The sequence below is a fragment of the Monomorium pharaonis genome, chromosome 1, assembly GCF_013373865.1.
Source record: "Monomorium pharaonis isolate MP-MQ-018 chromosome 1, ASM1337386v2, whole genome shotgun sequence".
Classification (NCBI taxonomy): Eukaryota; Metazoa; Arthropoda; class Insecta; order Hymenoptera; family Formicidae; genus Monomorium; species Monomorium pharaonis.
In genome coordinates, this window is record NC_050467.1 from 33,215,583 (window position 1) to 33,234,645 (window position 19,063).

At 39.3% G+C, this 19,063-nt stretch overlaps 1 protein-coding gene across 6 annotated transcripts; it reads left to right on the forward strand.

The window, feature by feature from the left end:
- The first annotated feature begins 1,491 nt into the window (after nt 1–1,491).
- LOC114254929 lies at nt 1,492–19,054 on the forward strand. 6 transcript variants are annotated; one of them, XM_036284364.1, is made up of 7 exons: nt 1,492–1,710; nt 8,300–8,486; nt 8,561–8,702; nt 8,779–8,851; nt 8,921–8,967; nt 12,959–13,100; nt 18,252–18,806. In XM_036284364.1, the coding sequence occupies exons 2-6, from the start codon at nt 8,349–8,351 to the stop codon at nt 13,009–13,011; spliced, it is 453 nt and encodes a 150-aa protein (XP_036140257.1). In that variant the 5' UTR covers nt 1,492–1,710; nt 8,300–8,348; the 3' UTR covers nt 13,012–13,100; nt 18,252–18,806. The 6 variants fall into 6 exon arrangements, with proteins under 6 accessions (XP_036140257.1, XP_036140268.1, XP_036140272.1 ...); XM_036284375.1 differs by having other exon boundaries at nt 1,494–1,710; nt 8,380–8,486; XM_036284379.1 differs by lacking the exon at nt 1,492–1,710 and adding an exon at nt 2,231–2,269 and having other exon boundaries at nt 8,380–8,486.
- Nucleotides 19,055–19,063: the final 9 nt, after the last annotated feature.

A 19,063-nucleotide genomic window follows, 5' to 3' on the forward strand; every position in this document is an offset into this window, starting at 1 on the left:
TTCAGTCATTTATACGTATATTGAAGCCTATAATTTTTGAAACACCTTGTTTTTAAAAAATCGGAGTCCATAGGCGCCATCCCCTGAAAAAATTTTAAATTTTAAGACCAGTTGCAAGAGAATCGGACCACAAATGACGGAGGAGTTTATTGGAATACAAACTTTAGTCAAAAAAACGTATATTTTTGCCCATCATTTTTGAAACAACCTGTTTTTGAAAAATTCGACCCCATGGTAGCAGTCTCCGGGAAAATTTGCTAAATTTTTACACCAGTGGCGTTAAGATCGGACCACAAATAACGAAGCAGTCCGAGGAGTTACCACTGATTCTAACTGCTATTATATCCAAATAATAATTATATACATGAATGAAATATTTTTATTTCTCAGATTCTGACATTCTATTATAATTAATTCACATAAATAATTACAAATAAAGACAATTATCGATTAATGATCATTTTGACAAATATTATCAAGCAACGAGCATTATCTATGCACATAATTGAATTTGATTGAAAAAAGATATTATTTTATTGAATTATATATGTCTTTTGATTATCACTATTGTCTGATAACGACTAATTATTTTTGCATGTCTTCGCTAACAACAGATTTAGACAGTGAAGTGCTCCTATAGGTCCTAATCCTTTATGCGATCTCGGGACTTTGCAGTAGTCAGACACGGACGGGGTATTTGTGATCTGACGAATCGTTTTCATACTTAAGATACTTAATAAATTAAATATATAAATTTCTGATCGCATCCCTATACTTTCGCGATATACAAATTAAAGAATTGTTTCATTAATAAATATCTCGATGCTATTACCCAAATAGCACTGGATGTTCCAAAGACGTCCATTTTAAGTCCAATTCAGGTCCGCATGTCCATGGACATAAAATAGGCATTCATAGGATGTCCATTATTGGAATTAAAAACGATACCTTAAAATGCAGTAAAAATTTCAAACTAGCGTGCAATCAACAAAAAACATCGTATCAACATGTATTTTTTTTTTGAAATTGTTTAGAAAAGAATGAACTTTCAGAATCTGAATTAATATTAGCAAGATTTTAACGAGAAACTTGTGCAAAATGATAACAAACTTTTACTTTTTTCAATTAAAAAACACATGTTTGGTTTTTATGCGATATAAAAGGTTCGCACTTAACAAATCAAACTTTCGCGTAGGGATTCTCAAAGTAGAGTCTTTGCCCTTTAATTTAAAAAAAAGTACATGTAATTTGGATGATTTTTCGCAAAGTTGCATCACTTTGAATATTGCCTAAAAATCGGTCAAAAATTTTGTTTCGTTTTTTTTTGCGCCAGTGTATATATATATATATATATATATATATATATTTAATGCCAAAACAAGAAGCGCATATGACACGAAAGCACAAAGCTTTCTATAAGTTCTTTGGTTTGTTCGCGTCGCCATGCCCCGACATGCTCTTACTCACTCCAACTAATAGGTTGGCGTCATCGGAATCAACGTATTGGAGTGCGTTGTGGTATTAGGAGCATGCAATATCGGGGCATGTGACCGAATAGACCTCTATTGTCTCTCATCGACGCGTTCCCTCTTCCCTGGCATTCTCAGTTTCCGATTTTCTGATTTCCGGTGCGTGTGATTTATGTGTTTTGCTGCTGCCGTGCTGTGCGTTATATATTCTTAAATTATCAACGTGATTAAATACGGAACTGTAAGTATATTTCCCTTCTTATTTCTTCTCAGATTAAGAGCCTCCGCACAAGACATCCGTACACGTTAAGTCACGTTAAGTACCGACAATAATTTTAAGATAGTACGTAAGAATAAACTTGAGTCAAGGCACAAAGAAGCTCCATAACGTGATATTATTTTTCTTACGTTACGGACTTCTTTGTGCCTTGACTCAATTAGTTTATTTTTACGTACTATCTCAAGTTTAATTTAACCGTTCATCGATATACGTGAGTTCTAACCTAAAGTTCGACTTCATCTCTCTTTGCTTTTTTCTTATAGTTTAATGGTATACTGCTATGCTGTTATTTCTTTTTTTTATAATTATACGTTCATAACTTTTATATGTTTATAACTTTTCTTATATATTAAATATTTTCTGTTATGCTTACATTCAGATTAATTTTTATTTTTTATTATGCTTTTTCAGATCAATTTTTATTTTCAAGCAGTTTTAAAGACAGCGAGAAAGAAGAGAGAAGAGAGAGAGAGAGAGAGAGAGAGAGAGAGAGAGAGAGAGAGAGATTACGAATAAACAAGTAAGAATACATAATATTAATAATAATTTAAAAGATGCCAAAATTAAAAAGACGATATTATCGACAAGCTAAAGACCTGTCAGATACAGCAATTAATATTGTGGACAGTATTTGTAATAACTTTTCACCAGAAAGCGTAACTTTATCTTCAATATTAAGTAATAATGTTCCAAAAGTATCTAATCATTTTTCATTAACGCAGAATGTGCATAGCAATATTTACCAATTAAACGACAATTTGGATAATTCTGAACAAGTAAATAGTAATTTTAATGATTTTGAAGGAAGCAATAATTTTTTAAACAATGAGTCAATAAATTCTAGTAATACTGATATTAATGATCATGAAATAATTAATAATATTGTTAATGCTCCTGCATCTGATAACCTTGTCGATGATTCGTCTAGTTTTATATTGTGGTTTCAAGAATGGGCAATTAAAAATCGCATATCTCATATTGCATTAAACGAATTAATAACAGGTTTAAAATCTAAGTATCCAGAATTGCCTTCAGATGCTCGTAGCTTATTAAAAACTCCCAGAAAAGTAAATGTACAAGACATAAGACCTGGGCAATATTATCATTTTGGTTTGAGTAATTGTGTAAAGCAACTTTTATCGCGGTATTCTGGTCAACATTTGCAATTTATCCGAGTTAATATTAATATTGATGGTCTCCCGTTATTTAAAAGTTTAAGTAGTCAAGTATACTCTATTTTGTGCAATTTAATTGAAAATTAAATGTAATGTAAATATTATTGGAATTTATTTCGGGAATGAAAAACCTGCAGATGCATACATATTTTTAAGAGATTTCATGGAAGAAGCAATAACTTTAACTACTCATGGCATAACAATCGATAATCAAGTTTATCCATTTAAAATTAATGCTTTTATTTGCGATGTACCTGCTAAATCTTATATTACATTTACGGAGGATCATTCCGGTTATTACTCATGCATAAAATGTACAGCGAAAGGTGAATATATTCATGATCGAGTAAGCTATCCATATTTAAATAGTTTTCCTTTAAGAACAAACAATGATTTTAGACTAAAATTACAACCAAACCATCACACAAGTACATCTATTCTAGAATCAATTCCAAATATAGATATGGTAAAAGATTTTCCGTTAGATCCAATGCATTTGCTTTATCTGGGAGTTGTTAAGCAACTGATTGTCAATTTATGGTGTTTTGGAACACCCCAATCTAAATTATCATTTAATGAAATGTCTAAGTTATCAAAATTATTAGAAGTTCAAAAGAATAATATACCATGTGAAATTAATCGAAAACCACGATCATTATTTGATTGTAAAAGGTGGAAAGCAACTGAATTTAGGACATTTTTGTTGTATACAGGACCTATTATTTTAAAATCTGTTATTACTTATGATAAATATATTAATTTTTTAACTTTGCACGTAGCTGTTACAATTTTATCCAATTCAAAGCATATGGATTATTACTCAAATTACGCAAAATCACTATTAGAATATTTTGTGAATACTTTCATTATTTTATACGGCAAAAAAAATGCGTCAACTAATATTCATAATTTATTACATCTTCATGATGACGCACTAAAATTTGGAACTCTACAGGAATTTAGTGCTTTTCCATTTGAAAATTATATGCAGACTATATTAAAAATGATTCGTAAAAATGATAAAATATTAGAACAAATTGTTTGCCGAATGAGTGAACAAAATTTTTGTTTGAATAATAATAAAAAACTAAAGATAGTTAGTAATGAGCTTCACAACCAACATTTTAATGGTCCATTCGCCAATGATATAAATTCACATTTAAGTTTTTACACATGCAATAAATTCAGTAAAGTTACGTTTAAAAATTGTACATTAAAAACAAAAGAACCAGATAATTGCTGCTATTTAATTGATGGAAGTATTATAGTTATTAGGAATTTTATTTCAAATAATAAAGATACTTTTATAATTGGACATAAATTCAAGTCACTTGCTAATTTTTATTCTAAACCCTGCAAATCATCTAAATTGGGCATTTATTTAGTCGATGATCTCGGAAACTTACAGACATGGAATTTAGAGGAAATTGCAATGTTTAAAATAAAAATATAAAGGTCAGTATGTTGTGTTTCCCCTTTTACATTTAAAATAGTTTATTTACAATGAATTGTATGTTATACCGTAGCTGAGACCTTAGTAAGTTATTGTTACATATTTGAACATATATAAAAGGACAAAATTTATGATATTTTCGCCAATTTTTTATTAGCAAACATAAAAATACAAACAAAATTTTTAAATAAAAAATGGTTTTTAGTAAGTTTTTAAATTTTTGTTTTTAATTTTTATGTATATATAACACGCGGTTGATCTTTAGCATCTCGTTTCTCTTTCTCTTAAGGTCTCTCTCTCTCTCTCTCTCTCTCTCTCTCTCTCTCTCTCTCTCTCTCTCTCTCTCTCTCTCTCTCTCTGGCGCTATATACACCGCGTGTGTAAGGCATCTCAAGAAGGCTCTTTGGCGTAGGGCAATGGCCGATTGCCTACTCATCTGTCGAACCGGGTTCAATTCCCGCAGTATTTTTTTTCTTTTTTTTTTTGTAATTATAATTTATAAAAATTTTTTATTTACATAAGACGAGATTTACTAATTGTTTTTAATTTTTTTATATAAAATAATTATTTTTCGCCAAAAAAATTGTCATTAAAATAGCGTTATATTTTTCCTTTTTTTTCGAAAATGATACGTATAAAAAAATTATTTAAAAATAAATAATTGTGTTTTATTGTGGTATAGAAAAATAATTATTTTGTGTAAAAGAATTTAAAACAATTAGTACATCTCGTCTTACGTGAATAAATAAATTTTTATAGATTGTAAGTACAAAAAAGAAGAAAAAAAATACTGCGGGAATTGAACCCGGCTCGACAGATGAGTAGGCAATCGGCCATTGCCCTACGCCAAAGAGCCTTCTTGAGATGAATCTTACAGATGCGGTATATATGCGGCCAGAACTTTGTAAATATTTCTGGCGTTGACTCGTAACAAAACGGGCTGGAAATAAAAATGTTGCACCTTGTACGTATAAATCAAGCTATGCCCGTACACGAGTGAACATTTAGACACAATACTACGCTATCAGATTGAGTGTAGGCGTCTTAATAAAAAAGATGGACATTGGCAAACATTTCGTGTCTGAAAATTTCGTACGCGAGCGCTTGCACGCATCATGCAGGCACGTGGTTTTCTCTCTCTCTCTCTCTCTTTTTTATCATATTTTATCTCTATACATACAACATTATTCTTACTGGAGCATGAACGACCAAAGAGAGAGAGAAAGAGAGGGAGAGAGAGAGGACGAGAGAGAGAAAGAGAGGGAGGGAGCTACAAAGAGAGAGAGAGAGAGAGAGAGAGAGAGAGAGAGAGAGAGAGAGAAAGAGAGACATGCATACGTACGTACAAGCGCGCGCGTGCGAAATTTTCTTACACAAAATGTTTACCAATGTCTATCTTTTTTATTAAGACGCTTAATCTGATAGCGTAGTATTGTTTCTAAATGTTTACTCGTGTACGGACATAGCCTGATTTATACGTGCAAGGTGCAACATTTTTACTTCATGCATGTTTTGTTAGGGATCAACGCCAGAAATTTTCATAAAGTCTTGGCGCTATATATACCGCGTCTGTAAGATTGAACTCAAGAAGGCTCTTTGGCAGAGGGCCATGGGCGAGTGCCTACCGATCTGTTGAGTCGGGTTCAATCCCCGCAGTATTTTCTTTTTTTTTGTAATTACAATCTATAAAAATTTTTTTATTCACGTAAGACGAGATTTACTAATTGTTTTAAATTCTTCTGTACAAAATAATTATTTTTCTATACAAGTGAAACACAATTATTATTTATTTTCTGATAATTTTTTTATACATATCATTTTCGAAATAAAAAAGAAAAATATAACGCTGTTTTAATGACAATTTGTTTGGCAAAAAATAATTATTTTATACAGAAAAATTAAAAACAATTAGTAAATCTCGTCTTACGTGAATAAAAAAATTTTTATAGATTGTAATTACAATAAAAACAAAGAAAATACTGCGGGAATTGAACCCGACTCGACAGATCGGTATGCAATCGCCCATTGCCCTCCGCCAAAGAGCCTTCTTGAGATGAACCTTACAGACGCGGTATATATATCGCCAAGACTTTATGAAAATTTCTGACGTTGACTCGTAACAAAACGGGTTGGAAATAAAAATGTTGCACCTTGTACGTACAAATCAAGCTATGTCCGTACACGAGTGAACATTGAGGAACAATACTACGCTATCAGATTGAGCGTAGGCGTCTTAATAAAAAAGATAGACATTGGTAAACATTTCGTGTAAGAAAATTTCGCACGCGCGCGCTTGTACGTACGATGCATGTGTTCTCTCTCTCTCTCTGTCTCATTTTACCTCTATATACAAGTCATTCTTGCTAGTGCATAAACGCCTGCTTTGTGTGTGCGTGCGTGCGTGCGTGCGTGTGTGGTGTGGTGTGAATGCGCGGGTAAATTTCGTGGGCAAGGAGAAGCGAAGAAGTGCTGGGCTAAAGTAGCGCCATCTCTCTGAACATCCGTCAACTAATCTACCGCTATATATACGCCATTTCATGCAGACCCACAAAATTTTGAGACACGAAATTTTTACCAATGCGTATTTTTTTTATTAAGACGCCTACGCTCAATCTGAAAGCATAGTATTGTTTTTTAATGTTCACTCTTGTCCGAACCTGACTTGATTTATACTTACAAAGTGCACAACTTTTATATCAAGCACATTTTGTTACGAGTCCACGTCAGACGCCGACGATTAAAAATTTTTTTTTGGTTTTTCGTATAATATTGTTACCGTACACTGTTATCATCTATACTTTAATTGTGGAGGATTTTTAATTCTGCAAATGCAATAAAAAGAAAGGCATTGGTAAAAATTATTGTTAAAACAGACGACTTTAGGATCCCCTAATGAGACTAATGCTAATAAACGATATGTTGTATTTGGAAATGATTAATTACATGAATTTAAATAAAACTTACAAGGGAACCTCGCAAACCCGAAAATTCTGATTTTAATAAAACTTGGCATAAATGTAGAGGGGGTGAATACATGAATTTAGAAATTAAAAGTTGGTGTTTATAAACGGTTTAAAGGGTTAAAACCATTTTTCAAAAATTTTGAGTTTTTGCCTTTTTTTGATATATCTCGTAAACTAAACAAAATATTTAAATATGTTTGATACAAAAGTTTTACAGTATAAATACCTCCATTTAACTATGTTATTTATTTAAAAAAAAAAATTTTTTTTTTCAAAAACAAATTTTTTTTTCTTTGAAATAGAGGTATTTTGCCGTAAAACTTTTGTATGAAACATTTTTTAATATTTTGTTTAGTTTACGAGATATATCGAGAAAATGCAAAAATATCTTAACTTTGAAGCGTGCTTTCACCCCTTCAAGCCATTTTTGAACCAAAATAAAACATTTCTAAATTAATGTGTTTACCCCCTCTACATTTATGCCAAGTTTCATTAAAATCAGAATTTTCGGGTTCGCGAGGTTCCCTTGTTAGTCACATTACGGTGACCCACATGCACACCGCATAAGATAACAAAATTGAAATGTTTAAGCGTAATAAAATAATGATAATTAGAACTAAATAATATTCTTACACTTGCTTGACGAGCTTTACATAATAAAACATGCTATGAAATAAGTAACGCACGACTAAATCTATCGTATATATATTTATATTTAACAGAAAATAATAAAATTATTTTCAATATGCATTTATTGCACCCGCGCCTATCGAACGCGTAAACTAAAGAAAATGTAACTTCTTTGCGTCTCGGACGCTTCGTTTTATTATAATAAGAAAACTAAACTTTTATAGCGTTTCACACGCCTTGTCAAATAATAATAGAACTAAAATTTGTCACTTAACGAAATGACTCTTTTAAAGATAGTTTTCACGCCTTTTCCGCGTAATTCGCGCCAGGTAAGTATTTTAGCGCTTGATTCCACGTTCGTTCAACCTTTCCAACTTTATGGATGGCTTCCGCGTCTCGGCCCGCTCAGCTCCGCTTCCCGCTGTCTTGTCCGCTGCACCCTGGTCGTCTGGCTGTTTGCTGATGGATGGTGTGGGCGATGGTTCCTTTCCACCACCTCCTGGAGGCGGTTTCAAGGTTGTGACCGGTTAAGCAAACGGAAAGAATAAGCTTCGGATAAAAGTATTGACAGACCTTTGTTGTCTTGACAGGCCGGTCGCTGTATCTGGTCGCCAGTTCCTTTCACCGTCCCAGGAACAAGGTTTCGTAGCCCCGAGTCGCCTCTCGTACTGTTGGAACGCTCAGGATACGCCGCAGGCTGCCGTTGCTCAGGACACGTATTCCAATTTTTAGGTTATGTATCACTTTATATTCACTAACGGCTCCCGCATTACTAAAACTGTGTCTAATCTCTCTTTTTTTGTTTCAGGTGCTGCTGCCGCTGCTGCTGGATGCCTCTCGGACGCCTTAGGACTGCCACGCCCTTCCGGATTCGTTCTCAGGTAAATATAAAATATCTAAAAAGTCTCCTAGCCTCAAAACCGGTTTTCACAAGGACGATCCTCTTGTAGGACTCACTGGACGCCGTCTCGTAGAATTTGGACAACGCACGAGAAAGGTACGTATGAAAAACACTTAATGTTTAACAGTAACAACAGAAAGATATTTATTAAGACACTTATTGTACTTATGTTTCACATTTAACCCGTACGCGACGCTTATTCCCATTCGTGTACGTTTTTTAGGTTAATAATTAACTCTAATACACAGACCCGTACGCGACGCTTCCTTCACAAACGTTTCGTACGTTTTCTTTCGGCCGGTATAATCTTTTAACGCGACTCGCGCGGAGCTCCTACCTCGCGGATGGCTCAGAGCAGAAAGCTCACGATGTCCCGCTCGCTCGCGTTATATACTGCCGCTCGTAGCTGGTCTTCGCCAATGAGCGCTTAGCGTCGGTTTGCGCATCGGCCAATCACGATCGAGCTTCCCTCTCCAAGTCTGGAGCGCCAATCCGGGTGCTGATACATGGCGTCGGTTCCTTTGGCCAATGGGAGGACGTTCTGTTGTTGCTCGTTCCCCTCCAAAGTGTCTCGACCAATCGGATTGTTTGGAGAGATCGAATGTTCATTCGCACTTAAAAGTGCGATTAGTGCAATGATAATGCCCCTCTTTGATCGCTGCGATGTTCGTGATGCTACAACGCTTCGTATTAGTATTGCACTTTCGAGTGCCACTCAACGTTTTAAGTGCCCTTTACATTAAAAGATAAGAAATTACAATAACTTGTTTAAGATAACTTATCGACTCTATAATTCGAACTTTATTTATAAAAATAACATTTTTTCACCTTTATTAGATAGTCTTGCTATAAAATCATATATAAACGTATATTAATTAAGAAACTAAAAATATAAGTGTTTTATACACTAAACGTGGCATAGGCTTACAAAACCGTTCTAAACTTATATCTAAAACCGGAGTATAAATATTCATAAATCGACAACGCTCTTTGGCATATAAGAACTTAAATATTACATCAACTAAGATTTCTCGCGTCGCATTGTTTGTACAACTTATCTCGATCTGACTCGACTTTATATGACTTAGATAAAATTGGTCTTTTATAAAAATAACTAAAAGTAAGGAACTTAACCTTAAAATAACTGAATAAGATTAATTCTCGCAGATACAGAATGAAATAACATGGAATATCAAAATAAAATATCAAAAATAAAATATAAACGGAGGGAAGGGGGGGAGTGCCGGTGCCTTCTTCCGGTTGGCTCACTTGAGTCGTTCAAGCCGCAGGCTCTTCGTTCGCCTACCCTGGTTATCCTTCCCCTTGACTGCCCTGATTGTGAAAAACTTCACGCCGCTCGGTCCCGGGGTCGGACAAACGCGGACGAAACGCGGTGGCTCGGCTCGCGTCTATCCCTTCTTGGTCTCCGCCTTGCTCTGGGGTGCACCTTGGGATCTTTCGAGTCTGATGGTCAATATACTCCTCCCGTCGGCTGTCTTCATTTCGGTCTTGGTTGCCCTATATTTGTATAGGGCACGCCCTTGTTTGTATTTGGCTCGTTGTGGGTGGAGAGGTTATCTGCTCCTTCCCTGGGGTCAGCCCTTCCAAAGGGCTTTGTCTAGATTTATTTTCTGGGCAAATCGCTTTTCTTTTTGATGGAGTGGGTGGAATCTCTCCTTCGGACTCGCTTGTGGAAGATGGTAGGTCCTTCATAGATTTCCTTGAGCGTTTACGGAATGTCCATTTTCTGGTCTTTTTCGGGATTGTTTTTCTGTTTGGTGAGCCGGATTGTTCGTTTTGATCTTCGCTGTTTGCTTCCTTCGGCATGTAGATTTTCTTTGTTGCTTTCATTTTCAGCCTCCGTTTCACTTTGTTCTCGTTCGGATATCGGCTCTTGGGTAGGTGGTCCGGTTTCGGTCTCTTGGAGGTTATGTCCGCTCGTAGAGGGTATTGGTTCGTTACCCTTTGCTGTTTCGTTAGCTCTTTTAGCTTCTTCCGCTTTCGGATCGCTTGTCTGATCCTTTTGTTCAGGTAAAAGGTAGTATCTAATCTTTATACTTCCCTCTATTAGATTTGCTACAACCTGTATGTTGGATGGTTTTTTGTTTTCTTTGTCGACCACTTCTGTCTCAATCATGACTTTTATTTTTGTCACGACGTCGCCTTCCTTGTTTTTAATTTCTGCGGTGTCGAATGCGCTATCCCTTTTTGCCACATTCTTGTGTTTGTTCACGAAGTTGGTAAGGGCGTTTGTTCGCTCAATATCTTTGCGAAGCAATTCCTGTGCCTTTGCCTTATCAAATTTTTCCTTCGTCGTTTCTGTTTCTTGAGCTATGCTTTTTTAGAAATTCTAACCTCTTCTGTTTTCGCGTCGATAATTCGAAGTTAAGGACGTTAGTCATGGCCCCGTCGAGCACTTTTTTTTCGTCGCTGTCGAGATCCAATTCACTAATGTCCTCCATGATTTGTGTTAGCTTGTTGTATATTTCACGCGTGTTGTTGTCGTTCTCCTCGAACGCTACGCGTGTTGTTGGACTATTGTTCATGTAACTGTAAGATCTTCTCGTCGGGGCTTGGTTCGTCCCCTAGGCCTTTGTGATTGGCTCGAGCGTCGCGCCACTGCGCCATTGCTCATTGGTCGATTAGTCGGCCTATCGCGTGACTCTATATCAAGACGCGTTTCTGTTTCCGTTATGCTTTTATTAGGACGCGTTTCTATAGGAATACTATTCGATTCTTTGTTCAATTTACTTTCTACGAACCATTCGTAGGTAACCATTCGTACGACACACGTACGCGTTTTGTTTGGGATCGCATACTACTATTTCATACGTTGTCGGGTTTTCTCGCGTAATTATTATATCGTTTTCTCGCGCTTGTGTATTTTCGTAATCTAATGTAAACATTTCGTTTAACCTATCGCGCGCAATTTTATCTTTATGATTTATTCGCGTTACAATTCCAGTATCGGATGATGTAGATGCTTCGCTGTCGCTAAGTTCGACTATTTCGGTATCGATTTTGCTGTTATATTCGCGTTCCTTATCTAATTTTCAGTTTCGCGTTATTTTTACTTTGTTTACACTTTCGAGTGTAGTTAACTTGACTACATTGCACTTTCGGGTGCAGTCTTTGTTTTTCACGCTATTTGCATGCTTTTCGCGGGGATTTACAAGATTTTCGCTTACATTTTCTTGTTCGCTGTCTGGAATGGATATTGGGCTGATTTGGATTGTCTCTGCGTCGTTTTTGACGTCCATCTGCTCTGTCTCGTTGCTCGTGTCCCTGATTGAGTCGGATTTGTTCCGCGTTAGGCTGGTTTCTCTCCTTGCCTCGTCGGGGTTGTGGTTAGATCTTTCCCCTCTTTTCTGGCGATACTCGGCTTCGGACAGCTGTTTGTCGATCTGTAACATAGCTAAAGCAGATTTCGCTTTTCCCCATCGCTCCAAAACAGGTTTGTTCGCCGGTTGCCGGATCAGCTTGGCTAGTTTTTTCCTTGCGTTTCTGGCGATTAATAGTGTGGGTTCATTTCCATCGAGGACCATGACTTCGACGTCGAGTTCTCTCGCGAAGATTTCCGCACGTACGGTCACTGCAACGATGGTTGTCTACCTTTCTCTTTTCAAATATGCCGAAATGTTTCTTGAATCGGTTGTTCTCGACAGGATCGTTCCACCTTCCTCTATTATTTCCACCGCTTTGCTGGTGATGACGTTAAACTCTCCACATGTGCCCATAATTACTTTCATTTGGTGGTCTTCCACCTTTCCGATTATCCAATTGATTTGCATTTGATTTAGCAGTAACGCACGGATGCGGGAGATATGTCTCATCCCTTTTTCATTAATCAATTGGCTTTTCCGTCTCTTGACAGTTCGCGAAGTTAACAGTGTTTCAGCTTCTGAGATCTCATTCTCAAAATCTTCGGATAACAATCTTTTTCCTGTCTTCTGTTTGCGTAGATCGTTTATGTATTTTTCGATCTTTTTACTTAAAATCTGTTTTTCCCTTTCACGTGCTTCCAACATATTTATTATTTTGTCGTTTTGTTTTTTATTCTTACTAACTTTTCTTCTTTCTGTTTCAGGTTCCCGGATCTTTTTTGGCTGCTGTTTGGATTGCTGGATCGCGTTCACCTGAACTTGGTCTTTCATCATCGCCTCCCTGTGTGGTTTGAGTTGGCGTGCGTTGTACACACCGATCGCGTTTTCATCGTCGTCCACTACGAGGTAAGCGTTTGTGCGTATTATCTGGCCTATCTTGTAAGGTCCGTCGTAAACCAAGTGAATTTTTTTCGTCAACCTTCTGCTGGCGTCACTTGTCCTGTGTAGTTTGACCCAGACACGGTCTCCGATTTCGAACGGTTTCGCCTCCACAGATTTATCCGTTTGCACCTTTCGCTTGGCGGCCTGTCGCCTAAGGACCTCCGCCGTTCGATGGTCGCCTGTAGTTTTACTTCCGCAGTTCTTCGTCCTCTTCTTCTCGCGGCTTCAGACGCTCGTCGATTCGCAGTAAATTCTCGTGGCCCTTATGTAGGTCGGTCGGTTCACACCCGGTACTCGTGTGCGTAGTACTGTTTATGGTCTTCTCCGTTCTTTTTATTATTCTGTCCCAACGAATCTGTTTGTCGTACGCGTAAACTCTTATGATGCGGTCAATCTCTCGCATCACGCGCTCGACCGGATTTGATTGCGGGTTATACGGGCTCGTTTTTCTGGCCGTGAGTCCCATATCGGTAGTAAATTCACGCCAACAATTCGTAATAAACTGTCCCGCGTTATCCGTTAATATTTCGTTTGGAATTCCGATGTCATTGAAGCATTCTAATTGTAACGTATCTATAATCGTGTCTAGCTTCTGGTTAGGCATCGTATAAAATTTGGTCAGTTTCGAGAATTGATCTATGACTACCAAAACGTATTTATTTCCCCTCGCAGTTTGGGGTAATGGACCGAAAATATCTACTGAAATGACTTTACCTGGCTGGTCTGGCAGGTCGTAGTTCCTCTAGTGGCTCGCGTATGGTACTTTGTCGCTTGGCAAATATCGCACGACGCGACTACGTCTCGGCAGTTTGTCGATGTTATTGATCGCGAAATACTGTTTAGTAAAATCTAAGATCTTGTCGGTGCCAAAGTGTAGCAAGTAATTATGCACTTTGTACACCAGTTGCCATCTGTCGCTATCAGGCACGACGACTCTGTCACCCTGATCGGTCTCTATTTTTATTAATTTGTCTCTCTTCGTAAAGACATTCGGTTCGTTTACTAATTTAAGCTGTAACGCTTCGTCACGGTTGTAACGAACCACGTTCCTCAGCGGCTAACAGCGACCGCGAGGCCCAGCCGGCCATCCGCCGGACCAAGAAACGGGCGAAGCGTGCCCGTAATAAATCCTCCACGCCGCCGAGATGACGCGCATCTTGGAGGCGCTTCGCCTCCCTTCTCTCGAGCCAGCATCCCGGCCCGAGGGGAGATGTAACCGAGAGGAGGCCGAGGAGTCCCGAAGACTCCCGAGTCGTTGCCGGGGACCATATATAAGAACGCCCGGCAGCGATAGAGATCACTTCTCGTATCCCGTCCGACTCGCTCCGACGAGAAGAGAAAACCTCACGAGCCAGAAAACGGTGGAGTGTTCTCCGTCATTGCCGAGAGTTCTCGGCCTAGCTCGTTTCATTCCCATCTGCGCTAGCAAACAACGGGGGTAGAGCGTGCTCTGTCTCCGCCGAGAGCTCTCGGCAGCTAGCCAGAATCCACACCAGCCACATCCTATCGGCCCGGTAACCGGCGTAGTGTTCTCCGTCTCCCCCCGAGCATACTCGGGGCCGACGCCGTTCCTCGAAAACGAACCGAAATTCGTAGAATTGCCGCAACAATTCGAAAGAAAGACTTCGGGACGCGAGACACCCGCTTCCACACCGCGCGCCCGCCCGCCTCCAAGCCCAAACGTCGGGCTCGCTAACGCGCACCGCCCGCCGCACCGCGCACCGCGGACATACCATCATCCCAAACAGCCGATCGGCTGGCTGTCACGCGCACGGGTACTGATCGCCGAAATCTCATCGCGTATAACGCATCTGTACATAATTTCCCGCTCCGCTGTAAATATCCTCGAACCTGTTTCTATTGTAAGATAAAGAATAAAGTATATTGTCCAGCTAACTATTGCATTTCTGCTGTCTCTGAGCCCTTCTCGCCCTGACCTTTTCCCGACAAGCTAACGTCTCCGCGCGAAAACGGTCGTTACACGGTTTTGCGCATCCTTTACGAATTCAACCCAGTCGCCGGTCTCGAGTTCGTCGTTCGGCTCACGGATCGCCGCTATGACTTTCGTCATCTCCGCCTTTTTCGCGTAGCCGTTACGCACATTGTTTCGCGACAATGTGTCCGCCGTGACGTTTTTCTTACCCGGTATGTGGCAAATCTCGAGGTCAAACTCGTTTAGAAACGATATCCATCACGACATTCGTCCGCTATCGTTCGCGCATGCTTTCAGGAATTTTAACGCTCGATGGTCAGTGTGCACTCGAATCTTACGTCCTAAGAGTGTGGCGTGCCATTTTTTCAACGCCCAAACGAGCGCAAGAAACTCGATCTCAGTGACGGTGTAATTAAGTTCGGCGTCCTTTAATGACCTACTCGCGTACGCAATCGTATATTTCTTTTTCGGCTCTTCGTCGGTGTATTGGTATAAACGCGCACCTAAGTCGTATTTCGATGCATCTACGAATATCCCGAATTTTTTGTATTACAAATAGCTTTTCAGCTTCGTCGAACGCTCTCTTAATTTTGTTGAACGCTCTTTGCTCTACGTCGGTCCACGCGAACTTTACGTTTTTCTTTAAAAGGTTCTTTAACGGTTTCGCGAGGTTAGCTAATCCTTTTATAAATATACGATCCCAATTGATCAGTCCCAAAAAAGCTTGAATCGCCTTTTTGTTCTTGGAACGCTCACAATTCTTGATCGCAAATTTCGTGTCGTCGTTCATCTCAGCCGTTATCTGATCGAACGTATGTCCGAGGAACTTTATCTCTGGCTTCATGAACTCGCACTTGTCAACGTTAAGTCGAAATCCTACCTTTTGTAGTCTTTCTAACACGTAATTTATATGAAAGAGGTGTTCTTCAACGCTATTGGATGCAATAAGGATGTCATCGAGATAGATGATCGTAAAGGAGTCGCACTCGTCACCCAGTGCTTTTCTAATAGCACGAGTGAACGAAGCCCCCACGGTTTTCAGCCCGAAAGGCATTCGCTTGAAAACGTACGTCTGGTTGTCGAACATGAACCCTGTATATTTTGCCCTCTGCACTTCGAGTGGAATCTGCCAAAAGGCTTTTGCGATACCTAACGTCGTAAAGTAACGCCTACTCCCGATTTGTCGAAAGATTTCGTTTATCGTGGGCGGTTGGTCATGGTCGTTGCACATACGTTTGTTTAACTCGCGCGCGTCGAAACAAAGACGAATTTCGCCCGATTTTTTTATCACGACCACGAGTGGGTTAATGTATTGTGTCGCCGCTCTATTACCCCGTCCCTTTCTAATTCGAGAATGTGATCACGGACCTTGTCGCGATGCGCGTCCGCTATCGGGTAGAGTTTGGCTTTAAACGGTTTGTCGGTTTTCATGGCGATCTTGTGTTCGTAGTGCGTAACTCGCCCAATTTCGTCTCGGAATAGCTCGTTAAATTTGGCTAGCGTTTTCGTTAGGAGCGTTTCGGCTTCCGCCGCGTCTATCGCATGAATTGATTTTTTCGTTTCTTCGTCGGAAGTTTTATTAAAACGCACCACAAACCTTTCCTCGTTGCATTCGAGAGTCGCGGCTTGTTGCAGTAGGAAATCCGCCACGCGTTAATATTGCCCACGTCACTATTGACCACGCGTCATTATTGCCCACGCAGAGAAATACTTTGCGCACGCACGCACGCACGCACACACACACACACACACACACACACACACACACACACACACACACACACACACACACAAACACACACACACACAGGGGGGGGATGCAAGAGAGGCCTTCGGTCCCCCCTCCCGCACTCCCCGTCCAAGTCGCAAACCCATATACAGTAATGACGTGTGCAATAATGACGCGTGGGCAATAATGACGTGGTCAATATTGACGCGTGGCCGATATTGACGTGGCCATTATTGACGTGGGCAATATCATGCGTGGCCAATAATGACGCGTGGGCAATAATGATGTGGCCAATAATGATGCGTGGGCAATAATGACGTAGGCAATAATGACGCGTGAGCAATAATGACGTGGGCAATAATGACGCATGGGCAATAATGACGTGGGCAATAATGACGCGTGGCCAATATTGACGTGGCCATTATTGACGTGGGCAATATCACGCGTGGCCAACATTGACGCGTGGCCAATAATGACGTGGCCAATCCACCCAGTGGTCAATCGGAATCGTGGCCAATAATGACGTGGCCAATATTGACGTGGCCAATCGGGACCGTGACCAATATTGACGTGGCCAATATTGACGTGGGCAAACGAGACGCTCCCGCGATGACACCGCGACACGAAAACACACACAACACGTTTCTTTGTTTGAAAGTTCATTATTTTATTCCTCTTGATATTTTATACATGTTTCTTACTCAATTTTTCTTAATGACACAAGCGCAACAATAATTAAATGCGTGTAAAGTATTTTTCTTTATTGTATTTTTACCAGTATTAACAATACGTTATATTTTAACATTTTACAAACTAGTTATCCAAAATACCTTTATTCACTGTTAAGTGTTAAGTTTACAACCTTTATATAATATAAAGATTAGTTATTTTAAGTTTTTTGTACTAGTATATGTTTAGGCTAAGTACACATCACACCCAAGACTTTATCAATACATAAAAACATTTTGTATTCATTTTATTAACCAACATACACACAACAGTATTATATAACTCAAAGTGTGAATTAACCTTAAGAGCAACATATTAGTTAGCCATTATTTCTGTAGCACGAATAATATACAGAACTATACGAAATACATACATAGGAGCGAATATTATGTCAAAGTGATATTGCCCATTAGGCCTAATTTATTTGTAATCTCCATAAGCTAGAAATTGTTTGTAAAAATTGGAGACTTGCGACAGGAGCTCGCGGACTATTTTCTATTTATTTACATACATTATAAGTTTGTTTCGTTTATTAGTTTCATTTCGTATGCATTTTTATTTCGTATGCCTATTGTATGTACGTAGCGGTAACGTAGCCGAAAAAATATATTTAATGTCTTTTCAAGCAACAACCAAAAAATAATAGAGTGGTACACTTCATATAAGTTTTGCACTTTCGAGTGCAATAACCAAAAAACTCTATAATCATCATAAATGCAACAAGGAGCAACTCGGTGGAGCTCTCGCCATCTGAAGACACTCTCCTGTCATTGGAGGACACCCGAGGAGAGGGGATACCCCAGCGCACGACCAAGCAAAGGGACGCTTCACGCTGAATGGATGCAGCGCGAGCGGTGGGGGTAACCAGAGATCCCAGGCGGCAGCAACCGACTCCATCGCTGATTGGCGGACGGAGCGGCGAATGGGAAACGACGCCGAGTATAAAAGCGACAAGCGGAAGACATCGAGCTTTCGCATCTCGGATTCCAAGAGGCAAAAACCTCGCGAGAACAACGCAAAATTTCGCGCGCAAAACCATCGATAGTCTGCATAGCGACATAAGTCGATCGTGCGAACGCGTTGGAAAGTTCCGTGCGCAGCACGTTAAGATTAATTTTGTGTAACGCAGAGCTGAATGCGAGTAGGCTCATCACGCACTGACACACAGACTCGTTTACGCGATTCCGCGAGAATAAGCGTCGCGGTCGGGACCTGTGAACATAGATTTAAGTGAGATAGTGAATAAACACAAACATTGATTTTTGTTATTGTTACAAACAATCTGCGAGTTACTTATCTTTCTGTGAGTGCGAGTCGATTCCTGATAACATTCCTGGGCGACCTGAAAATAAAGCATTTCATTAGAACTAGGACAGTGGTGATACATAATCTAAAAAATTTGTACTTACCTGGTGATGATCCTGCGAGATTGTGGCGATTCAGACGTGTTCCAGTGGGAAGCGGGCAGCACCTGAAAGAAAAGAAAGGGATTAATAAGTCGACGCAGATTCACACGCAACGGGGAATCTATCGCAG

Excerpts from the sequence above, each read along its gene's own strand:
- LOC114254929 (XM_036284364.1), top strand. The coding sequence starts at position 8,349 with ATGGATGGCTTCCGCGTCTCGGCCCGCTCAGCTCCGCTTCCCGCTGTC. Across the intron at positions 8,487-8,560 it reads CTCCTGGAGGCGGTTTCAAG|GCCGGTCGCTGTATCTGGTC; the intron begins GTTGTGACCGGT and ends TTGTCTTGACAG. Across the intron at positions 8,703-8,778 it reads ACACGTATTCCAATTTTTAG|GTGCTGCTGCCGCTGCTGCT; the intron begins GTTATGTATCAC and ends TTTTTGTTTCAG.